Source organism: Siphateles boraxobius, unplaced genomic scaffold (assembly GCF_051911475.1).
Source record: "Siphateles boraxobius isolate OS27281-9 unplaced genomic scaffold, OSU_SipBor_1 8, whole genome shotgun sequence".
In the NCBI taxonomy this organism is placed as follows: Eukaryota; Metazoa; Chordata; class Actinopteri; order Cypriniformes; family Leuciscidae; genus Siphateles; species Siphateles boraxobius.
The window spans coordinates 27048229-27073140 of NW_027509208.1; the positions used below are offsets into that span (position 1 = coordinate 27048229).

Sequence of the window (24912 nt, forward strand, 5' to 3'; positions counted from 1 at the left end):
GTTTAGCACTGCCTCCAACATTCTAGATGAAAGAAGGAACGGACTAAAAGCAGAGAGAGCAGAAATGCTAATATTCCTAAAAAAAACTGCCAATGATGATCAAGTGAATCCTGAAGCAGGTTTATGTTACTGGTGAAGTCTATACTTGTCTTGGTTGTTATATTAGTGTTTGTTTTCTAGGTGTAAGGTATACTTTATAATAAGCACTGTGTTGCAGCTTGCTACCGTTCAGATTTAAGATTCACTAGATTTAGAATATTACTTTTTGGATTTTATTCAAAAAATAATTTTATTTGATCATTGCAGTAAATATTGTTAAGTTTGTTTGTGATACAACTAGTAAGTGTTGAAATTACTGTTAATTTTGCTACTGCATCATTCAGTTTTCTTAATAAAGTTTTCAGCCATACATTTTGTCCCCTTTTCATCAAGTAATGTGCAGTCAGATTTGGTATACATTTCTTTACCTTATATAAACAAATCTTAATGACCAAGTGAATTGTATACATTCTTTGGTTTTGAAGGTAAAAAAAAACACCACTGATATCGGATTGGTATCGGTATCGGCCGATACTCAGAATTTTGGTATCGGATCGGATCGGTTTTGAAAAAACGGTATCGTTACATCCCTACAACTGACTTCCAGCCACAGTCTTAGATGAAATCAACTGAAGAGAAAAGAAGACATTAAATCTCTCAAGATCTCAGCAGAGGAGGATTAAACAACTCCACAAACAGCATTACCAGCTTCACTTATTATTAACCAGATTTACTTTATTTCTGTCAGACGTCTACAAAAGTTTTATTGAGAATTAACAGAGATTTAACTCTAATGTGTTTCATTTGAAGTCACCATAACAGTGATTAGTGTTTCCATTAGTTGGGTTCTTAACTCTTATTATTTCTTTTGTCTTTTTTGGCCGCTGTGACGGTGTGTTTGTCAAACACATTTGCAGCAGCCAAAAAAGCTAAAGTGACGCGAGAGTAGGTGATGATGGTCGCCTGTTGACGGTTTTATAATCATCATGAAATAGCATGATTCAGTGATGTCTTTACAATCTAACAATTGAGTTGTACCATTAATATATTCACATCACAAACCCTGTGTTACTGCACCATGAGATCCAGCAGTATTATAAAAGTCAGTTAGAAGATTTTAACAAATATGAGCACAAAATGTAAATCCACGATGACACTCACAGATATCAACAATCAACACATGAATCTCAACAAGTCAATGTTCCTTCCACTCCCTTCAGGGACCAGATGGTGAACCTGCATGCATTGCCCTTGGAGGAGGCAGACCCAGCCCTGGCTTTGCTCTGTCCTGTCCGCGCTCTGTGACGGTACGTAGACAGAACTCAAAGCTTCAGGACCTCTGACCAGCTCTTTTTCTGTTACAGAGGCCAGCAGAAGGGAAAGGCGGTCTCCAAGCAGAGGTCCCACTGGATGGTGTGCCTTGCCCACTCAGGCTGCAAGTTCCTTCAACAAGAAGTGTTGCATCCTCCTGGGTGCTGGCACGTGGCACCTCACTAACAGATATTTGTAGAGCTGCAAGCTTAGCGACACCTAAAACGTTTGCTAGGTTCTATAGCCTACATGTAGAGCCGGTTCCCTCCTGTGTTCTCACCTCAAACGGGTAGAAGCAGGTCCATCTCTTGTCGGCTACGTGGCAGAGCATTTGGTGCCAACCCTATATCCCACTGAATCCTTGAGAACTGGGTCTATGCTGGGTGCCTTATGTGTGACCCTGCTGGGATCCCAGATGTAGATTTTTTGATTGCTCCTAAATGGAAGCCCCTGTCTTTCCCTTGGGAGAACCCCTCTCTTAGGAGACTGCCTCAGTAATTCTATATGGAAACAACCCCACAAGGTTATTCCATATATCATCTCAACATGAATCCTCCTGGGAAGGATGTGGCTTACTTTTCCAAAGTAAAGGGCACACTTTCCCAGTGTTATCCAATAATCTCACTGAGTCAGAACAGCAGTGATGGACTTCTCTGTGTAAGCCCTGTCCCATCAGGTAAGAGGGAGTAGGAGGTTTACACAGGGCACTGGATGGGGTCAGCAGTAGGCTTGGGCGGTATCCAAATTTTGATACCGTCAAACCTCCTCCCTATTTTACCGGGGTATACGGTATTACCGTGACTAATTAAAAATTATGACATAAGGCTCAGACAACCTCACCAAACTGTTGGCTTGTGCCTACACCGTTCAGAAACTGAAAACCCGATCGGGCAAAAAAAAAAAAAAAAAATCAAGGCCAACCCGTGCACGTTGTGTCTGATCCCGGCTGACGGCATTAAATGTAATTATGAGCCAGAGCCCAATTTAGACTCGACTATTTTTAATACGTGGGCCGTTATAATATGGTGGCGCCAAATAATTTTTTAACCCAGGTGCTGAGGGGGTGGTAGATATAAATACTATTTATAAATGAGCAAAAATGGGGCACTTAATAATATTTAATTATTTTAATTATGACAATTAAAGTATTCATTTTATTAATTAATTTAAATTAAATTAACAAGCAACAAGCAAGAAGTGCATTTGTAAATCCAGTGACACGCGTCCATTGATTTTTATTAATACAACTTTTCTGTCAGTACTGCAAAGATTAAGTTGACGATCGCCATAACCTAGTGAACGCGCATATATAGAGAGAAATGCAAATCATGGATTACATAATCAGAAGGTATAGGCTAGCCTTTTTATTTTCGTTTTGAATTGTTTCGTTTAAAGAAATTGACGATTGATATCACCGTGGTGAACACGCATATAGAGAGAAATGCACATTATGGATTAATCAGAGAGTATGCTGCCTATATATATATATATATATATATATATATATATATATATAATGTAACATGTTTCTCCTAAAATAAAATTGAAGATACAAAGTTGATAGGCAAAGCAAGGCAGGTTTATTTATATGGCACATTTCATACACAATGGTAATTCAAAGTGCTATACATAGAAGAAATTAAAATAATCAAAAGAAATCAGAATAATTAAAACAGTTTAGAATAAAAGATAAAATACAGAAATAATCAAATGAAATCAGAGTAATTAAAACATAAAATAAAATACAGTGCAAACAGTCGGACGAACAGTGGCAGAGTGCTCATTCAGTAAATACACAGCTAAAGAGATGTGTTTTGAGTCTGGATTTGAATGTGACTACTGTAGGAGCACATCAGATCTCTTCTGGAAGCTGGTTCCAGCTGCGGCTGGCATAGTAGCTAAAAGCAGACTCGCCATGCTTATAGTGAACCCTTGGTATTTTTAGCCGATGTGATCCTAATGATCTGAGTGATCTGTTGGGTTTATATTCAGTGAGCATATCTGCAATGTATTGAGGTCCTAGGCCATTGAATGATTTATATACCAGTAATAATACTTTAAAATCAATCCTAAATGTAACTGGCAGCCAGTGTAAAGACCTGAGGACTGGTGTGATGTGTTCATATTTCCTGGTTCTGCTCAGAATCCTAGCAGCAGCATTCTGTATGAGCTGCAACTGTCTTATGGTCTTTTTGGGAAGGCCAGTGAGAAGTCCATTACAATAATCCACCCTACTGGTGATGAAAGCATGCACAAGTTTTTCTAAGTCTTGACTGGAAACAAATCATCTAATTCTTGCAATATTTTTCAGGTGATAGTATGCTGATTTAGTTATTGCTTTGACATGACTACTGAAACTAAGGTCTGACTCTAGAGACACACCCAGATTCCTGACTTGATTTTTAGTGGTTTGACCCCTAGACTGAAGGTATGCGTTCACCTTGAGAACTTCATCTTTGTTTCCAAACGCAATGACTTCAGTTTTGTCTTTGTTTAACTGAAGAAAGTTTTGGCACATCCAATTGTTTACTTCATCAATGCATTGGCAAAGGGAGTCAATGGGGCTGTAATCGTTAGGCGATAGGGATAAGTAGAGCTGTGTGTCGTCTGCATAGCTATGGTAAGCGATTTGGTTCTTTCTCATTATTTGGCTCATTGGGAGCATGTACAGGTTGAATAGGAGTGGCGCAAGAATTGAGCCTTGAGGGACTCCGCATGTCATGGATGTCCACTCAGACTTATGGTCTCCTATACTCACATAATAACCTCTGCCTCCTAAGTATGACCTGAACCATTTTAGGACTATCCCAGAAAGCCCGACCCAGTTTTCAAGCCTGTCAAGAAGTATGTTATGATCGACAGTGTCAAATGCAGCACTGAGGTCGAGTAGTACCAGCACTGATAATTTGCTTGTATCAGTATTTAAGCGAATATCATTTATTATCTTTATGAGCGCGGTCTCTGTACTGTGGTGCGGTCGGAAACCAGATTGAAAATGGTCAAAGTATCCATTCGAGCTTAAGAATTTGTTCAGCTGATTGAAGACAACTTTTTCAATGATCTTGCCTATGAAAGGAAGATTTGAGATCGGTCTATAGTTGTTTAATATGGTCTTATCCAGATTGCTCTTTTTCAGGAGGGGCTTGACAACAGCAGTTTTCAGGGAGGTCGGAAAACTCCCAGAGAGAAGTGAGGCATTTACCACTTCTAGGAGACCTGCTTCTAAGCTGTGTAACACATTTTTGAAAAAAGATGTGGGAAGTGCGTCAAGGGCGCAGGTTGATGTTTTTAGTTGCTGTACGGTTTCTTCCAAAATGTTGCCATCAATTTCTTCGAAATCAGACATAGTGGCTCCTTTCTCATGCTGTTGTCTGATCTGCCTGACCCCAGCGCAACTCAAGGATGAGCTGATCACCTTTCTGATATTATTGATTTTCTCAGAGAAGAAAGAAGCAAACTCACTGCACTTTCTCACTGAGAGCATTTCACTGGGAATCTGGCTTGGGGGGTTTGTCAGTCTCTCTACAGTAGCAAAAAGAGTCCGCGTGTTGTTTATATTGCTGTTTATAATATTCGAGAAGAAAGTCTGTCTAGCTTTGCCTGGTTCCTTATTGAAAGCATGGATGCTGTCTTTGTAGATGTTATAATGGACTACAAGTTTTGTCTTCCGCCACATGCGCTCTGCTTTTCTGCATTGTCTTTTCATATTTTGCACTGCTGTTGAGTTTCTCCAAGGTGCTTTTTGTCTGCCACTCTTCTTCCTGACTTTCACAGGAGCAATATCATCAATTACACTCTTAACTTTTGAGCTAAAAGAATCAAGGAGAAAATCGTCACAGGTTTCGTATGTAACCCAGGTTCCCTGAGAGGGAACGAGACGCTGCGTTGAGACGCGGTGGGAACGCTCTGCGTGATTGCGTCGTGAAGCACGTGTATAATCAGTCCAATGGAAGAGCGAGACGTCATAGGCGGGTGACGTCATAGACCAGGAAGCTATAAAGCACACCTGAAAACAGGCCGCGATAGCTTCTGAAAAAGCCTGAAGTAAGTCGATCAGGGCATGCAGGAAGTATGGCTGGAGAACGCAGCGTCTCGTTCCCTCTCAGGGAACCAGGGTTACATACGTAACCTGAGACGTTCCCTTTCAAGGGAACTCGAGCTGCGTTGAGACGCGGTGGGAACCCTATACCCACTACGCCATAAAGACAAATGCCCGTTCTGTGTGAAGTCCTTGCGCACACTAAGAAGCAAGCAACCTAGCCCCAGGAGTGGAGACGTGTAAGTCATAAAATCTGACAATGTATGTGGTGAGGACCAGCCTGCCGCATTACAAATGTCCTGAAAGGGAACACCCGAAATTAAAGCCTAGAGGCAGCCATACTCCTGTAGAATGGGCCTGAACAGCCATAGGTGAAGGCTGTCCGGCCGCATCATAAGCAAGTGAGATAGCATCAACTACCCACTTGCTCATCATCTGTTTAGATGCCGGGCAACCTATCTTAGGTGACCCGAAGCAGACAAATAATTGTTCTGATATACGCCACTGAGCAGCTCTGTGGGCATTCGCACAGGACAGGGCGTAACAGATTAAGTTTTTCCTGATCTGGGGTATTATAGGTGGAGGACAGAAGGCCTGCTGCACAAATGACCCGCACATTTAGTAGGGACCTAGAAATACAACCCGACCTGGGGTGAAGAAATACTATCACCATAGCAGGTGCAAATCCAAGTACGTGCAGGCCTCAGCCTCATGTATCACGGAGAAGACGAAATTAAGGATCTCTCCTCAGAGATAACCCAGCAAAGAAACATTCATACAGAAATCAAGTACTGTACCAACGGGGCAGAAACAAGATTCAGAAGGGGTTCTCTGCACCAGGCAGAGAACAGCATATTTAGTCTTCTCGTGGAGGGAGCTCTAGACTGGAGTATGGTCTCCACGACCTCAGTCGAGAGACCTGAATCTATGAGCTGGGCCCCCTCAGAGGCTGAGCACACAGTATCCACAACTCCAGAGCTCCCAGGAGCAAAGATATCGGGAAAAGCGTATAGGTGTAGCGGCAACCACACCTATTACATCACATCCAGTCCAAGCGGAGCTGGATGCGTGAGGGAGAACCACAAGGGCAATGCATTGTACAAGCGATGCGAAAGGTCGACTTTTAGTTTGACCGAAGTTCTCCCTAAGAAGCTCCACCACCTCGGGGTGAAGTCTCCATTCCCCGGGCCACAGCCCCTGCCTCAACAGGATATCTGCTCTGATATACGAGACCATCAGTGTGTTGTCCGGACCCTTCGCCGAGCAACCACTCATGATTGCCCCCGACTTGTGAGGGAAGTATCCGTCGATAGCATTATGCGTCGACAAGAAGCCCCCAACACTGGGCCTGGGCGAGGAACCAAGGTTCTTCCATTGGACCGAGGCACGAAGGCATAGCCGCGTGACCTTGATCATGTGAAAACTGATTTCCCCTCGGAGAAAACCCCTTGGTCCCGAGCCACCACTGCAGGGGTCTCATGTACAGAAGGCCAAAAGTAACTACGTTGGACGCAACTACCGTGAGCCCCAACAGTCTCAGAGACTGTTTTGCAGTGAGTGACTGACCTAGTTTTACTTTCTTTACGGCTGTGAGAATCGCAGAAATACGTGCAGGAGACAGACGTGCTTGCATGGTTGTCGAATCCCATAATACACCTTGTAAAGTGGTCCTCTGAGCTGGGAGGAGTACACTCTTTTGGTGTTGAGCCGCAACCCCAACCCCCTTATGTGGGACAGAACGACATCTCGATGTTGAACTGCCAAAAGCTTGGAATGAGCTAAAAACAAACAATCGTCGATATAATTTAATACGCGAATGCCCTGAAATCTCAGAGGAGCCAGAGCTGCATCCACGCATATTGTAAAAGGTGCGGGGTGATAACCTAGGCCGAAAGGAAGAACCTGATACTGGTATGCTTCGCCCCTGAAAGCAAACCTCAGGAATCTCCTGTGATGAGGATGGATAGATAAGTAAGCGTCCTTTAAGTCTATTGTGACAAACCAGTCCTCGGACTGAGTCTGTGACACAAACATATTTAGCGCAAGCATACTTCAAACTTAAGATTCTGAAACCTGCTGTTTAATTGACGCAGGTCTAGAGTAGGACGCAACCCCTCATCCTCTTTTGGAACAATGAGGCAATGGCAGAAAAACCATGACTGTCTGCCGGGAGGAGGAACCCCTTCTACAGCTCCTTTTGCAGAAGTGTCAGTACTTCCTGCTCCATAACCAAGGCCTGCTCGGGATCCACCACAGTGGGGAGGACTCCTAGAAATCTGGGCGGACAAGAACCGAATTCTGAACCCTTTTCTATAGTGTGCAGGACCCACCGAGAAATATGTGGCAGTAGTTTCCACGCTGCCAGAAATTCTACTAGGGTAACCAGTCTCTCAAGACTGGCCTCTGGATTTGGTTGAACAGTCACTACGGTGCCCTGAAGCGGCGAACCGGCAGGGAACAACCGAACTGACCGTCTTACGACCCTCCTCGGAGGATCGTATAGGGACGTTGACACCTCGGTGCCCTGAACGGCGAACCGGCAGGGAACAACCGAACTGGCAGCGCTGCGACCCTCCTCAAAGAGTGCACCCCAGAGGGTGGCGAGGAGAAACGATTTCTCAAAACCGTCCCTGCCCCGGAGGAGCCCTCAGAAGCCTGATAGCCTCGTTTTTACGACAGGACTTCCTGTCTAAACTTTATTAGAGATGACGACAGTCCTCAGATCTTGACTACCTCTAAATAACTTAGTTCCTACGACCCTCCTCGGAGGATCGTATGGGGACGTTGACACCTCGGTGCCCTGAACGGCGAACCGGCAGGGAACAACCGAACTGGCAGCGCTGCGACCCTCCTCAGAGAGTCGCACCCCAGAGGGCGCCGAGGAGAAAAGATTTCTCAAAACCATCCCTACCCCGGAGGGGACCACCCTTTAATAGCCTGATAGCCTCGGCGTCAGGGCTTCCTATTTGTCCAAGATTTTTTAGAGATAAAATAGTCCTCAGATCTTGCATATCTCTAACTGGCTAGACTGCTACCGCCACCCAAGTCCCCATCGATTGTGGAGGAGCCCAAATGGCGATGCTCGTTTTGCACTCTGTGCTGCGAGGAGCTTAGTAGACCGTGACTGCTCTGCCCAGCAGTCTCAGGAACATTAGATGAGGAACGGCGCTGAATGGTTTATTTCTTAGTTTTTTGAAAGCGGAGCGTCCAGAAGAACAGACATAATTTTATCTTATTTTTCTTTATTTTTAAATCAGAAAAACGTATATATATATATATATATATATATATATATATATATATATATATATCACTCCGTGGCCACCAGCAGGAAAACAACCGAACTGGCCGTGCTGCGACCCTCCTCAGAGAGTCGCCCCCCAGAGGACACAGAGGAGAAACGATTTCTCGAAACCGTCCCTCCCCAGTATGGTTTATCTGTTTTTGCACGACGCAATTCTCGAATAGCGTCAGTGCTGATTTTCTCTTATCATCCTCGCATTCATCCATGTCCTTATACTTTACCCACCAGCGCTCCCTAATAACATTTATTTATTTAAGATGGCTGGTGGGTAACGTCGGGGTTAAAAACGATGACGCCGACTCGGGAGAGAGAAAGCTCGCAAGCGTCTCTTTAACCCGAGGCACTGTCATACCATGATACTTAATACCCAAAGCATTACTATAGTTAGACGTTTGGGCATTAAACACATAAAATAGAAATTGGCTTATTCCACGATCCAAGATAGGGAAAAACAGCAGTCCCCGACGAGGAGGCTGAGATACAGAGTTTTTCTGTTTTTAGATATATTTCATCTAATAAACTCTTTTTATTTTCACTCTCATAATGTTCAGCTGGCCAGTAAATATTTAACTAGGAACAGCACTAGATAAACCTCCTTGTAAAGCTCCTCTTTATTTAACAGAGTTATGAGCTGACATATTTATTTATTTATTTATTGAAAACTCAAACATCTGCCTTTTTCTTAATATCTTTATTTGTTTTGTTCTCTTTTTTCTTAACAAAACACTAACGATACCAATTCCTCGGAACTGGAAATCGCCAGCACTGGATCTGACAGGTGAAAGCTGAGATAGGGTGGAGCCCGTCCCAAACCCCGCGGTCAGATCCGTCCCAAAATGCGATTCAACGCCGTGCCTCGGCAACCGCGGGACCCGCACGGGGAGCGCGAACCGAACCGTCCTCCTCGAAGAACGCCCAGCGGGAGCGGAGCGTCCTCACGGACAGTTTCTCGCAATGCTCACAGTCAGCCCACTCGAGAACTGTCTGTGGCATGCTCCACTCCCAAATAGTAACAAAAAGCTGATGTGTGTGTCCCCACCCGTGATATAACGTGGGCAGGGAACAACACAAAGCTGCTTGCTCTCTTTTGCCATATATATATATATATTGCAACTTGACAGACAACAATAAATATGACAAGGACAGAATACACAGATCGCTTGCTGAAGGCAACAGTAGCTGTCGCAGTCTGTTTTCAGGTGTGCTTTATAGCTTCCTGGTCTATGACGTCACCCGCCTATGACGTCTCGCTCTTCCATTGGACTGATTATACACGTGCTTCACGACGCAATCACGCAGAGCGTTCCCACCGCGTCTCAACGCAGCTCGAGTTCTGAAAGGGAACAACAGAGTCAGCAGATATGCTTGGTGTTAAAGATATAGCCTTCAGAAATAGTACACTAGTGTTCTCATTTAAGCATCTCTTCTTGACAGACACAGATCTAGCTTCAACGGCAGGAGAGATCAATATATCAAAGAAAATACAAAAATGATCAGACAGTGCTACATCCTTAATACCAATTGATGAAATGTTTAGACCCTTACTGATAAGTAAATCTAGAGTGTGTCCACGATTATGTGTGGGTCCATGTACATGCTGAGTCAGATCAAAAGTTTTTAAAACAGTTTTGATTTCTTTTGCCATATTGGTTTCTGCATTATCTATGTGAATGTTAAAATCTCCAGCAATGGCAAAGCAGACAAACTCTGAGGAAATTGTTGATAACAGTTCTGTTAAGTTCTCAGCAGAAGCTGGAGAGTATTTTGGAGGCCTGTAAACAATGGTAAGTAAAATGCGTGGAGCACCTTTTAACACAATTTAGCAAGGTCGTAAGAGAGAACCTCTCGTATTGTGTAAGCTAGCTTACGCTACTGGTAAAGTCATCTTTGCTCGAGATATTGAAGCCAAAAAATTATCCTTAATTTTGTATTTATTGTCAACGCAGTGCAGCACCCAGCAGACCTAGAGCAGGCCATCTTGCGTGCTCATTGGCTGCCCTGCGGCAACTGCTGCAGCCTACAACTGAGCCTCGCGCGTGACGTCACGTCCAATGAGGGCGATTCGCGCCCTTACGCGTCACAGCCCGCCAAAATGGGGGTGGCTTAGCATATAAAAGCCAGGCTCATAGGCTGCGTCACTGATTTCTTCATCTTCAGCGAAGCTCTCCGCATCGCTGGACTCTGAGAGAAGCCGCCGCTATTGAAACCAGCGACCAGCAAGCAGAGGAAAGAGCCTGAGGAAGCCGACCGTCTTCGCCGCCTTCAGCCTTCCGTGCCTTCTACGCCATGAGGCGACGAATATCCTTTTAATGCTATTGCTTTCTGTGTTCACCGCTGCGACACTCACTTTCTAAAAGAGTGCGAGGCGTTTTTCAAAAAATGCCTCGCATTTCCTGTGGCTCGTGCAGTGCCCCGCCCAGCGCCGGAGACCGCCATGTGATCTGCGCTCTCTGCCTGGGCCCAGAACATGGGAAGCGCTTCCACAGTCGACCCTGCGGGCTCGACTCGAGCCCTTCGCTGTGGATACTGTCACCCAGGAGCTCGGATTTACGCTACATCCCGCCAGCTTCTCTCTCTCCTTCTCCGGCCCTCCCGGACGCGCAGCTGCCTGTTTCGGGCCGCACTGCCGCCGCCTCAGGGGACGAAGCTGAAGGAATGGACCGAGGTGACAGCTGTTCCATCCTGATATCGGACAGCGAGGAGTGGTCGAGTTCTCATCACTCCACCTCCTCCTCGATCCGGGAAGGCTAATACACTTGGTAATACAGCCGCTCGCCTGCACACAACCGCCGTTGCTACGGCGACCCAGACAAATCTCTCAAAAGATGGTTGAGTCCCGCCGCGGCCGGACCACCATTGCGACATCTCGCCCTGCCAGTCCCCTTAGAAAAGGCTACTGCAGCGATGTATTTGTCAGCCAACGAGCTGGTAATGCAACCAGCTCGCCTGCAAAATCTCAAGAGTATTACGTCTGGTTATCCGGCTCATGCCGTAGTGCTCTAAGTGTAGCAATGTGCCAACATCTCAGGGTTCACCCCTACACGCAAGCACGTTACCACCGTGTCTCTCACACTCACAGAGCCCACTTTCATAAAGCTGGCAAATGCCGCTCGAGTGTTAGATGTAGAGAATGTGCCCACAAATCTGTGCTCACACCTACTCGCTACCCGCCCATGGGCGCTCACGCTTACTGACAAACACCTCGCCCCAGGCTCCGCTCGCGATAAATATCGCCACGTAATGTTCCCCATTCCCAGTAATCGGGTCGTCTCAAGTGATACAGGCAGTTACAGCTGTCTGCGAGCTGCCGTTACTGAGATCAGAGGGCGCACGCGCATGGCTATGAATGTAAGTCATGTGCCCGTTTACGAGCGCTCACGTTTACTGACAAACGCTTCGCCCCAGGCTCCGCTCGCGCACAATATTATCACATAACGTTCCCCATTCAAGCAATCGGGACGGCACAAGTGATACAGCCAGCCATTGCTGTCAGCGAGCCGCCGTATTCGAGATCCGAGGGCGCACGCATGGCTATGAATGTTAGTTACGTGCCCGCTTAAGAGCGCTCACGCTTACTAATAAACGCCCGGCGTTGCTCGCGCATCACCAAGTTATCTCAACCGTTCCTCGTTCAAGCAATCGGGACGTCACATGTGAAACAGCAAGCCATGGCTGTCAGCGAGCCGCCGTATTCAAGCACTGAGGGCTTACTAATAAACGGTCGACCCCCTACACACAAACACTATACCCGTGTCTCTCGCTCTCACAGAGCCCACTCTCATAAAGCTGGCAAATGCCGCTCGAATGTTAGATGTAGAGAATGTGCCCACAAATCTGTGCTCACACCTACTCGCTGCCCACTCTGTTACACGGCAACAGCCTCACAGCGGCCATGTTATGATCGTAAGTCACGTGACCGCCCACTAGCGCTCACATTAACCTGACAAACACTTCGCCCCAGGCCCCGCTCGCGATAAATATTGCCACAAAATGTTCCCCATTCCCAGTAATCGGGTCGTCTCAAGTGGTACAGGCAGCTACAGCTGTCAGCGAGCCGCCGTTACTGAGATCAGAGAGCGCGCGCCCCGCTCACCCCTCCGGTACAGTTTCCCGAGCCCGCGAAGCGCGGCGAACGCAACCCGGAGCCCATTTTGCCCCCTTGCTATACATGTAGAAGCATGGAAGGCTATTCCAGGTGTGTCAGATTGGGTGCTAAACACAAAAAGTCAAGGCTATTCGCTTCAGTTCGCTCGCTGTCCCCCTCGCTTTCGAGCGTGGACCGAGACAAAGTGAAAGCAGATGTAGTGCATCTACTCCGCGCAGAAATAGCCAAACTGCTGTGCAAAGGGGCCATAGAACCAGTACCTCCTTCTCAGAGCAAGTCAGGCTTTTACAGCCGTTATTTTCTCGTACCCAAGAAGGACGGAGTTCTAAGACCTATCTTAGATCTGAGATATTTCAACAAAGCTCTCATGAGACGGCCGTTTAAAATGCTCACGACCAGAAAAATCCTTGCGCAAATTGGCCCGAGGGACTGGTTTATCTCTCTCGATCTGAAAGATGCATACTTTCAGATCCTGATAGCCCCACGTCACAGGCCATTCTTGAGATTCGCCTTCGACGGTCGGGCATATCAATACACCGTCCTCCCGTTTGGCCTATCCTTAGCGCCCCATACATTTACGAAGTGCATGGATGTGGCTCTCGCCCCCTTGATAGTGAAAGAGCTGCGAATTCTGAACTATTTGGACGATCTCACAGAGCTGTGCTGCTCAGCCATCTGGAAAGCTTGGGTCTCACGGTCAACTGGACCAAGAGCTCATTACTGCCCAGTCAGTCAGTCAGTCAGTCAGTCAGTTTCCTTCCTAGGAATAGAACTGGACTCTGTGGCTATGACGGCCCGCTTATTGACACAGCGTGCGCGCCGTGTTCGACAGCTAGCCGCATCTTTCCAGGAGGGCAGCATTACACCTCTGAAGATATTCCAGAGGATGCTAGGCTATATGGCATCAGCTGCGGCTGTGCTTCAGCTGGGCCTGCTGCGCATGCGCCCGCTACAACGCTGGCTGAACACCCAAGTGCCTCACCTTGCAGATGAATCAGAGTGACTCAGAGCTGCGTTTCGGCTCTGCAGCCCTGGTTAGTGGCCGACTGGTACCAGCGTGGAGTGACAATGGGGGCTGTTTCACACCGATTGGTCATCTCGACGGATGCCTCCAACCTAGGTTGGGGCACCGTTTTTGAGGGCAGACCAGCCTTTGGCCTAGGGTCAGACCAAGAGAAACGCTTCCATATAAACTGCCTGTAAATGATAGCGGTCGAGAACGCGCTCAAACGCTTCCTCCCGTTCATACAGGACCACCGTGTACTGGTCCGTTTGGACAGCATGTCTGTGGTGTCCTACATAAACCATCAGGGCGGCGTCAGATCCAGAAACCTCTGCCATCTGACGGAACGCCTTCTTATATGGTCTCAGGGCCGCCTGCGCTCGCTGAGAGCCACGCATGTGCCAGGCCATTTGAACGACGGTCCAGACAAACTGTCCAGGAACTACGTTCCCCCAGGGGAATGGTCCCTGCACCCCCAAACAGTCCAGTTACTGTGGCGCCTCTTCGGCAAAGCGAAAGTCGACCTGTTTGCGTCAAAAGACAACAGACAAGACTCATTGCCTGCTGTTCTGTTCAAAGAACGAGGATGCGCTGGTCCAAATCTGGCCCAGCCTCCCACTTTATGCTTTCCCTCCGGTCTCTCTGTTATCACAGATAATCAAGAGAATCAGGGAAACGCGCCACTCGGTGCTCCTTATAGCCCACAAAAGCCCCGTGCTGGAAGAATCAAACCTGGTTCCCGGAGCTGATGCGGCTGTCCCACACAGCCCCTTGGCCGATTCCAGTGAGGAGAGATCTCCTCTCTCAAGCCCGCGGCTCAATCTGGCATCCCCATCCAGAGCGCTGGTCTCTGCACGTATGGTTGATTAACGGATACCCGTTGTACTGCTAGAAGGAATGATGAACACGATTACGCAATCCAGAGCTCCCTCTACGAGGCGGCTTTACGCATCTAAATGGTCGGTGTTCTCCAAATGGTGATCTGATAGAGATCTAGACCCACGAATGTGTGGGGTCCCGGGGTTGCTTAGCTTACTTCAAGAGCTGTTGGATAAGGGCAGGTCCCCATCCAAGCTCATCATTCCCTTCCTTAAGAAGAGCTAGACGGATGAATCCCCCGCGACCCCCGTTGGTTCCCATGTGGGATCTTTCACTGGTCCTAGAGGCCCTGAAAACTTTCCCCATTGAACCATTAGACTCCGTGGACCTAAAGTACCTCTCGCTCAAAACCGTTTTTCTGACAGCTCTGTCATCAGTTAAACGTGTGGTGGATTTACACGCGCTATCTGTTAGCGCAGCGTGTCTTGAGTTCAGGCCAAATGACTCTAAAGTCATCCTCAAGCCAAGATATGGTTATGTACCTTAAGTGTTAGGCACCCCCTTCAGAGCGCAGGTCATTTCTTTTTCGGCTCTGCCATCATCCGATACTGAGGGTGATGTGAATCTCCTCTGCCCCGTCAGGGCGCTGAGGGTTTACATTACGCACTCCGCCTCTTTCAGGCGTACGGAACAGCTCTTTGTCTCGTTCTGTGGGCGCACCAAGGGTCTCGCCGCCGTGAAACAGAGCCTGTCCAGATGGATAGTGGAACCTATCACATCTGCTTATAAGTCTAAAGGTCTGCAATGCCCCTTGGGCATCAGGACGCATTCCACCAGAGGCGTGGTCTCGTCGTGGGCTTGGTCCCGCGTAATTTCCATTCATGATATTTGTGAGGCGACAGGCTGGCCCTCTCCGTCCACATTCGTTAGGTTTTATAACCTGGAAGTTCCCGCCTTGCAGGCTAGACTTCTGTCAGTGTGAGCAGTGGTTTTGTCCTGCCCAGATTATCATGCGCAGACTTCTTTCACGCGACGTTAGATCTCCTGGTTGAGCTGCACTATATGGTGAATAGTTATATGGACCGGCGACGCCGCTCTGTATACCCTTTATGTGCTTATAACATGTGCTGGCCCGCTTTGCCGGCCACCTGTTCCCACTTATCTATGTTCCCCGGGAATCCCTGGGACTCATGAAGTGGAGGCTGGGCGCGCACGGCATTGACAATAGGTTCCCGTAGCGTAAGCTAGCTTACGCAATACGAGAGAACCTCTCGTAAGAAAACGATGCTCGGTTACTAACGTAACCTCGGTTCTCTCTAGAAGTAGAGTAGAACGAGTATTGCGTAACCTGCAGGCGCCACAAGCGTTTTTCACTTCAGCTGATGAAACCAGTGACGCAGCCTATGAGCCTGGCTTTTATTCGCTAAGCCACCCCCATTTTGGCGTGCTATGACGCGTCATTGGACGTGACGTCACACGCGAGGCTCAGTGGTAGGCTGCAGCAGTTGCCGCAGGGCAGCCAATGAGCACGCAAGATGGCCTGCTCTAGGTCTGCTGGCTGCTGCAATGCTTTGACAATAAATACAAAATTAAGGATAATTTTTTGGCTTCAATATCTCGAGCAAAGATGGCTTTACCCATAGGGTAAGCTAGCTTACGCAATACTCGTTCCCTCTTCTAGAGAGAACCGAGGTTACGTTAGTAACCGAGTATCGTTTTATGTTTTACCACATTCTCAGTTTTCACTCTTTTTCTTTCAAATATTTCTCATGTCTCGCTATTTTTATTTGTCCTAAGGAAATTTAGGAGAAACATCTGAAATACTGTTGATACTAAAATAAGAGATATATAAGAATCACAACTAAGTCTCCTGAGCTTAGGAAAAGCAACCACCGAGCAATACATTTTTCCTCTGAGTATGCCAAATATGCCATTGAAAGCTCCTAAAAACCGGGGTCACTGATGCCTTTTCCTCCCTTTCTTTCTCTCACTGAGCGACGAGTAAGAGCAGAAATGTTGAATGAAGTGGGTGTACTCAGTGGACTCCGTCTCTCACTCTTTCGCTTTATTTGTGCCACGTGACCATCTGTGAGGCCATTGAGTTCATATGGAGTGCTGGATTGAGCACAGGCTTGGTTACCCGCCCACTTTTTTTACTCTCTCTTTTTCTCTCACAGCGTGGCTGTTTTGGGAGGGGCCGTTCTCAGAGACAAGCTGCAGTGGCAGCACCAGACACACATGAGACTTCCCTTGTGCGTGTGGGGTTGTGTGAGACAGACAGACAGACAGACATTAGAGAAGGTAGTTGTGCCCGAGGGTTGTAGGTCTATGTGCTCCTTTCCATTTTCTTGGCATCATTGTGAGTAAATGGTTCTTCAGTGTGTATTTTTACCGTATACTTGTGTTCTCTCATAGATTATGTGATTGCATGTCATCAAACTTGTTTTTTGCTTCTCACATGTGTTGTTATCCCAGGGTTAGTGATGGTATGTATTGTGCATGCGTGTGGGTTTTGTGTCAGAGGAGTACCTGCATCTCGGAGTAGCTGATCTCTGAGGCAGGGGGAGGGGAAGTTCACATAGGGTTGTTGTTTCAGACGGCTCTGAGGCAGGAGAACGCTGTTCTTTCTCGCATTCCAAGCAGCCGGAGGCTGCATAGCTGTGGGGTGCATCAAGGCAGCAGGTTTTAATAGACACACCTCAGAAACTTCAAAGTATTTCCCTAGTTGACTCGGCTCATTCTAATTATATACTGTAACCAACTATTGTGTCTTTTAAAGAGTTAATTTGCAAAACTTAGTTGAAGAATTTGTGTACCCTGGGTCTTATGTAGGAATGTAGTGTATGCAACTATTTATACAGTTGTGTATGTGATTGACTCTGACTTTTTCTGGACCATGTTTACACGCTCTTTTACTGGTGTGAATGTAGTAATGACAGAAACAGATGATTTTAAACACATTTTGATTAAATATGCCTTATTCATAAATGGAGTTAAACACTAAAATTACATACAATCATTATTCAAAAGTTTAAATATTATATAAATTTAGGCTAAAAATAGCAATATTAGTACTGGATGTACTGCACTGCTACAACAGTAATGAATATATGGGTCATGAGAATTCCGCTTTGAATTGTGATCAGAATAAAAAAGAAATTATGTGCAAAGTGAAAAATATCAATTCGGCACACTTGACTCTGATGGCTTAATGAAAAAGATGGTAGATAGAAACTGCTGGCTCTCATTCAGAGGTCTAAAAGTCCATTGATTAGTTTGTGCTTCCACATGCAAGTGTGCTGTTGGTTTCATCTGGACCTGATCGCAATGACCATTAAACATCATGTCTGAATGGAAATTATGCATATGTAATCTATACTTAATATGTAATTGCATAATAAATAATAAGAGAATGCCAAAAGTGTGCAGAGCTGTAAAGTATTCAAAGGCCTGGTGTAAACACTGTGGAGATTCCTTCCTGTCAGCTGTTTGTTTGTTTGTTTGTTTGTTTGTCTTTGCAGTGTGGTTTTATTTCCTTTTTTAAACAGACACAATATAAATATATTCAGTAAGAGACACATTTATGAAAAGTGCAAGCACACTTTGCGCTGAAACCGAGGGATAAAGCTACATTCATATTAGCTTATGTGGCTTTGACTAATTCAGAAATAACTAGTCTTTTTTTATATAATTGGATCAGTTATGGAACTATTATGTCCCTATAGCTTTTGAAAAAAAAAAGAAACATTTTTATTCTTCTGTTTCCTACAGACCATCTGTCCTGCTGAATGTCTAGACTGAAGACACCCACCACTTCCCACCTTCTACCCCTGGCCCGAGTCAAAGGGACACAAGGGTTTTCTCTCCAGCCACAATGAGTGATGTTGCCATTGTGAAGGAAGGATGGCTACATAAGCGAGGTAAAGATTCTGTGAAGCTTTCCTCCAGTTTCAGAAATGATTCTTGTGATAAACAAGAAAAAATATGTTTCCATTATCACCATTAAGTCAAGTCAAATCGCATTTATTAGTGTGGTGCTTTGTACAATACAGATTATTTCAAAGCAGATTCACAGAAATAAACAGGAAAAGGACAGATTTAACGGTTCTTAAAAAAGAACACAAAAGAAGATATTTTAAAGAATTTCAGTAACCAAACAGTTTATGTGCCCCACTGACTTACATAGTATTTTTTTTCTTATTCTATGGAAGTCAATAACCGATTTTTCACTGTCGGGCCATTGCGAGCCAGGGCTAACAGCGTGCCGGGTGGGGCCAGTAGCCTCGGACCTCAAGTACCAAGCCCAAAATTAAGTTGCGTTACCAAGTAGCCACGCAGCGATGTCACACAACCACGGCTTTTAAGTCCAATGGCTTACACATTTAGACAAATGTTGACTGAATATCATATGTTTACAACACATTTCTTTAGAAAGAGTTGAGCAATCTTTTAATTTCCATGAAACGATATGATCTGAGGAGGTTTGAGCGATCTCTCTCGTCTCATCTTATCCTTTCAGCCAGAGCAACCGAGGGAGCTCACAAGAAAAAAAACAAGTGTTGAGTTTTACGAGTTCATAAAGTGCATGCATTTTATGACATATGCTGATGCATTTGTCCGGTATCAACAAAGGCACAAGAAAGAAACAGATAAAACATTAAACAAAACAAATACACGATTATAATAATATATGATATGTCTACGTTCTTATTCTTATTCTTATTCTACGTTCTTACAAGCTAGTATTTTCCATAAACGTGTATTTATTGTTGCAATGGTTTGCATAAGTAGCCTTTAGCTATCAGAATCCTCATCAGATCGCAAGGAAGTTATTTCAAACACTTGCTGCATGTCTGAAAGTGAGTTTTGAGCTGAAAATGGTTTAAAAATGTCTTAAATATTGGTAGCCTGATATAATATCATGGGAGATGAGCAGTGGTGTTGACCGTCTCCTGACTCTAGTAAACTCTGCCTCTGTTCATGAACACCCCTCAAGCCCCAGTTGGCCTGCTTTAGACTAGGGTATTCGACGGGCCAAAACCCCCTGGCCATTGGCCCAGAGGAAGTCCCGATGCTGCCTGATCAAGCCCTGGAAGGGACAGTGGAAACACACTCTAGTACGTTTGCTTTTTGCCCGACAGTGGAAACATGGCTAATGAGGCCCAACTGTTTGGTTACCCATATTCTTCAAAATATCTTCTTTTGTGTTCAGCAGAAGAAAGAAATTGATGACAGAATGTTAATTTTTGATTAACAACACCTTTAATGTTTTACAGTTCTTAAATTATGAAACAAATTCAATTTGAGCTGTAAAGCAGCTCTACAAAAGACAAAAGTGCCATTATTTAGCACAATGTTCATTTAATTTATTTTAATATCAATGTTGCAAAGTTCATCAATGATGAAACAAGCTCAACTCTACTGTGAATCAGCTCTACAGTCTCATTATTCAGTACAAGTCTGTTCAATATTGTTTCAATTCAGTTCAATAAAAGAATGTCAATGTTGCGAAGTTTATCAATTTTGAAACAAATTCGATTCAGCTATAGCAGCTCTACAGAAGACAATTGTGTCTTTATCTAGCTCAATTTAGTTCAAGTGTTGTTCTCATCCAATACTGTCAGTGCAGTCAAATAATTAATAGCTTATGTTAGTTGTAAGACTGGAAAATCTGGAAGGACTTTAAGAGAGGGCTAATGTCTGAGAAAACAAAGGAAATTATCATTGGAACTCACTCTTGTACTAATTTACATCTCTTTCCCTCTCCCCCACTCTCCCTCTCTCGTGGTGAGATCTCCCAAACTCTCACAAGAATCAATATGGTTTTAATGTGAACAATTATCATACAGTTTATATATGTTTGATATCATTTTAAATGTCTCAGTGTGACTGGTACAAATGTCTAATTTCCAAATAATTAAAACAAAAGGTAATAAGGTTTTTAAGAGTAGAGATAACATGCACACAAAGGAGGGTGGGATGGTCAAGCCCATCTGTTCTCAAAAGGTGTTACCTCTAAATGCAAATATTCATTGTCTTTATAATGAAATGCAGCGAGAGCTCGGGGCTCTCTTTTCTGAATCCAGATTAGCCCATGAGGTCGAGAGCCGAGTCTCTCGGCCTCCCGTATTTCTTGTCGGGTAAACATTTTTCCTCTTTGTTCTAGAGCATTTGATGTTTTGCATTGATTACCTTTGAATTGATTATGAAATTGTAATGATACATTTACCTGACATATTAAATTGTTATATTTGATTATTCTAATTGACTTTGACATTATTTTCATTCAAGAGTTAAAAAGAATAGTAAAACATTCGCTCACATTTAATGATACACGGATATCATTAAAACCCTTTTCATTTATGGAGTCAGATGAAATAACGAGTAAATACATATGAGAAAATGTGTTCCATTTAATCTTGTTGTGCTGCGGAAGAGAAAAGACAGTAACTCGCAGAGCCATTCCGTGCTGATCAGATGACCCCTTGTAATTGGTCATTGGTACTTTTGTAGTAATTACTTAAGGTAAGGTAGAATTTGTCAAAATGCAGCAACTTGATCAGGCTGAAAATATTATGCTATTGTTTTGGTGTTCGAACTGTGTGAATATAAAGTGAAACAAGAATTCAAAAATGACTAAAAAGCAAACATAAAGGTGGGACTTTTTAAAGAAGTCCACCACACCACACCACTGCCTGGTAGCACTCGCGGTGTGTGTGTCAAAACTCTGCTCAGTGCCGCTCAAAACTGCTTTAACTTTGGGGTGTCTGTAGTCTGTAGCGGGCATATTAAATTGATGTTTTATTCAGCACATGGCTATTATAATGATCTTTTCTGCAAATTATTTCAGTTGGAAAGATGCAAGCTTTGTTTTGGAATGTCCAAAGTAACAATAGTGGTACATTTCGTAAACCCAGCCACCTACTCACCTACAATGAAGGCGCCCTCAATTGCAGTATTTAACATATATGTAATATATGTAACAACTGCAAAGCATCCAGTATGTAAACAATAGGATTTATGCACTTAATCCAGCAGAAACTCCTGCACAATCTGCATATTTTTAAACACTCAAGACAGACGTCAATACTTGAACTTTACAGCTGTTTGCACAGGATTTCTCAACTTTTGGATGCCCTCGACTACTCTCAACGCTTTCTACAATCCGCTGTCAGTCCTATAATTCACTGTGCAAGCATGAAGCTCGACTCCCATAGGAATCAATTGAACGGCCACCACTCTCCTGTGTGCAAGTGCAAACATACTGTCAATGAAAATGTTAAAGGCTGCGTGTGCCTAGCCATTACAAAAGGTGCCATTCTGCTTCATTTTAGCAGTGTTTATATTTTTCTAATTTTCTAATTTATTCAGTATTTTCAACATTAGCCAACTTCATCATATCACATTTTTCTCAAGTAAACTTTCCAATGGTACGTGTCAGTGAGAGAATTACTGTTTTGCACTTTTCAAAGCATGGAAATTTTGAGCGCATGTCTGTCCTTGTAAACCACAGAGCATCAGAGTCATTGGGCCAAAGAGGCAGACATAACAGTGTGCAGGAAAAAAGCCTGAGGGTGTGGCAAGCAGAAAACAGAAAAAAGGGCTGAATATCAAGCCCTGAGGTACTCCCAATGTTTGCTAGCCTCAGTTTGCCAGGGCCCATGAGGCATGGAGTGCCGGACAGTGTAGGACTGTGTGCTTCTGTAGGCAAGGTCATCCCAGTTCAGCTATGCAGACAGACACCACCCGTAATGGCACTCTAGGCCCAGATGAAAGAGGCTCTGCCGTTGCGTGGATTTATGCTGCTTAGTGTGGCGGCATACTTGTTTTGCCCACAAGGGATTTGGGGAGTTATTTTTTCTCCTGTGTAGGACACTGTATTGAATATAATCTGTTGATGTTTCACAGATTTTTTTTCTCTCAATTTTTTTTTTTTGACATATGGGATTTGTTTGTTTTCAAATATGCTTGTCCTTTAATAGTTATTTAAAACCCCGTAAAGCTCGTCCGTCTATAAACTTGATGTCCTTAAGCAGGGAAGTCAGGAAGTCATTGAGTGCAAACTGTGGCCATGCTTAATCTGGAACAGAAATATTTTCACACAAACTTGCTGATTATGTATACACGTATTTATGCTTAGATCAAATGTTGCTAGTGAAGATTGATCTTTCATAGAGGGGAGCTTCTTGACTTTTACCTGTTGAAAGAATGTATTGCTAATACATAAATTACATCTAATATCTTTATATTGGATTTTATTTTCGATTTTGAATCGCAGGGTTTTGCTTACTAAATAGGGTCTAAATATTCAACTGTGAGTTAAATCCATAGAATGTTTCTTTTAATGTTTGGATAGATCAAATTACAGCCTGTTATATATATATATACACACACACACACACATATATATTTAAAAAAAAAATTTTTTTTTAATTAATTTAGTTATTTTTGTTAACCTATCAAAATTGAAAGTGAGAACTTTGCTGAGAACTGAACAGCCAGTGATTACTGTGTATTTTTGTTATGGGTTTAGAGCAGATAGATACTATAGTGATCTCAAATATCTGTTTCAGAGGTGAATGTTGTTAAATGTATATGAAGAGATTTGAGTTGTGCAATCTTACATAGAGACTGGACAATTATTTACAATGTATTCCAGAAAAGCATTTATTGTGTTGTGATACTGAACATCATTTAGGTCCAGTGTCTCTCAGAAAAAAGAGAAGATTTTATTCTAAAAACAATTACCTGGTAACATAAATGAATAATGAATTACAGGGGGCAAGTATTTCCTCTAAATAAAAAGGATATTTTCTGTCACACACAGCTAAAAAACTGACACACTCCCTGGACGATCATGTGATATGATCTTACTGTGCATGTGTTTGTGTGTGTATATCAGTGCAGAAATTAGTCAGCAATAGCAGTAGCTCATTTTTAAACTGCTTGTGTGGCCATGCTATCTTTCGTGTCGTTTCCTGTTTTCAAGAATCCGACACTTAGTTACCAGAAGTCCCACTAGTGTGGTGACATTAAAATAAAAGACAAAAGAAATTAAAATACAACCATGAGAATCAGTCATGACTTCTTACTGTTTTTTGAATAATCTTGTGCAGGTGACGACTACTCTCTACTGATTAATAATGTAATAACTCTTGACTTATGAAAGAGACTGTCTTGCTCTTATTTGATCTTAGTTTTTTTTCTCTAGTTGAATTTTTGCAAACCTTATCTTGAGTGAGTTATTCAGAACTAAACAGCAGTTTCCTGTTTGTTTTGATGGCTCTAGATAAGCTGATCAAATAAAGAAAAAATTAATCTTTCTCTTTTAGGAGGGTTCAGGGATGCCCCTTCACTGTACCTGAAAGTAGTGCCGGGTACTTCCCCAACAAGAACAAATGGGTTAGCCGTAGGTGTGGACTTGCAATCTATGTGGTTTAAAGGAGAACAGCCAGTTGTACTGTAATTTGTGTAGTTTACAATAAGTTGTATGTCGGTCATAGATAATGGCTGCCTGAGTGTCTGCATAAGAATATAAATAGTACCACATGACTTATTTTCTTATTGCAAACATCTAATACTGTACATATAACATTTATCATATTATCCTTTTTTTAATTAAGCTGACATGCATTATGTAATAACTTTAATACCCTCTAAAATTGATAACAGAATAAGAGTTATATGGCCCAGACAAAATTTTACAGGTGCCATGCCCGTTTAAGATATTTTAGCTTTCTAGACCCTTCAAATCTCAGTTCATTTCACATTTTGTAGTTGAAGCAAATTATTTTAGGGTTGTACAATATTGGAAAACCCTGACATTGCAATATTCAGTATTAAAAAAATAACCAGATGATTTGAATAGCTCTATTTGGAAAGAATTAATCATCCTAGAATGATTGGGGTGATTTTGTGGGGGAGTGAATCTCTATAGAAATGAATAAACAAATTATAAGCATAGATAAAAAAAACAATAGAACAAAGATACAAATTAAATAAACAGTACTTTTTGATTGCATTCACAGTGTTCACTGTTCAGGTACATAAATTAAATAAATGTAAAATAACATTGCATAGTCTTCACTGTATAAATTAAATAATAACAATATTCTTAATTATTATATAAATTATTCTTTATTACAACTACAAAAGTGATTAATTAACTGAATACAGTCCTGGTAAGTATCAAATTTTTTTTTTTTCAATTTTCAAAGATAAAAATTGTTTGCATGCATTTTTGCCAGCTACGATCTCTTCACCTTGATCCAGGGATATTCATGGATGGAGAA

At 43.5% G+C, this 24912-nt stretch overlaps 1 protein-coding gene across 5 annotated transcripts in view; it reads left to right on the top strand.

The window, feature by feature from the left end:
* Positions 1-24912, top strand: part of LOC143728897 (RAC-alpha serine/threonine-protein kinase) — a 145870-nt gene that overhangs the window by 52266 nt on the left and 68692 nt on the right. For 3 of the 5 annotated variants that reach the window (XR_013199914.1, XM_077219800.1, XM_077219803.1), the window contains exons 1-2: positions 16824-16979; positions 18392-18540. Coding sequence is in view for 4 of the 5 variants with exons in the window: in XM_077219800.1 (XP_077075915.1) it covers positions 18495-18540 (46 nt within the window). In the remaining variant the exon portion in view is untranslated. Of the gene's footprint in view, positions 1-16817; positions 16980-18391; positions 18541-24912 lie in introns of those variants that run through there. The other 2 variants (XM_077219802.1, XM_077219801.1) reach the window with 2 other exon arrangements.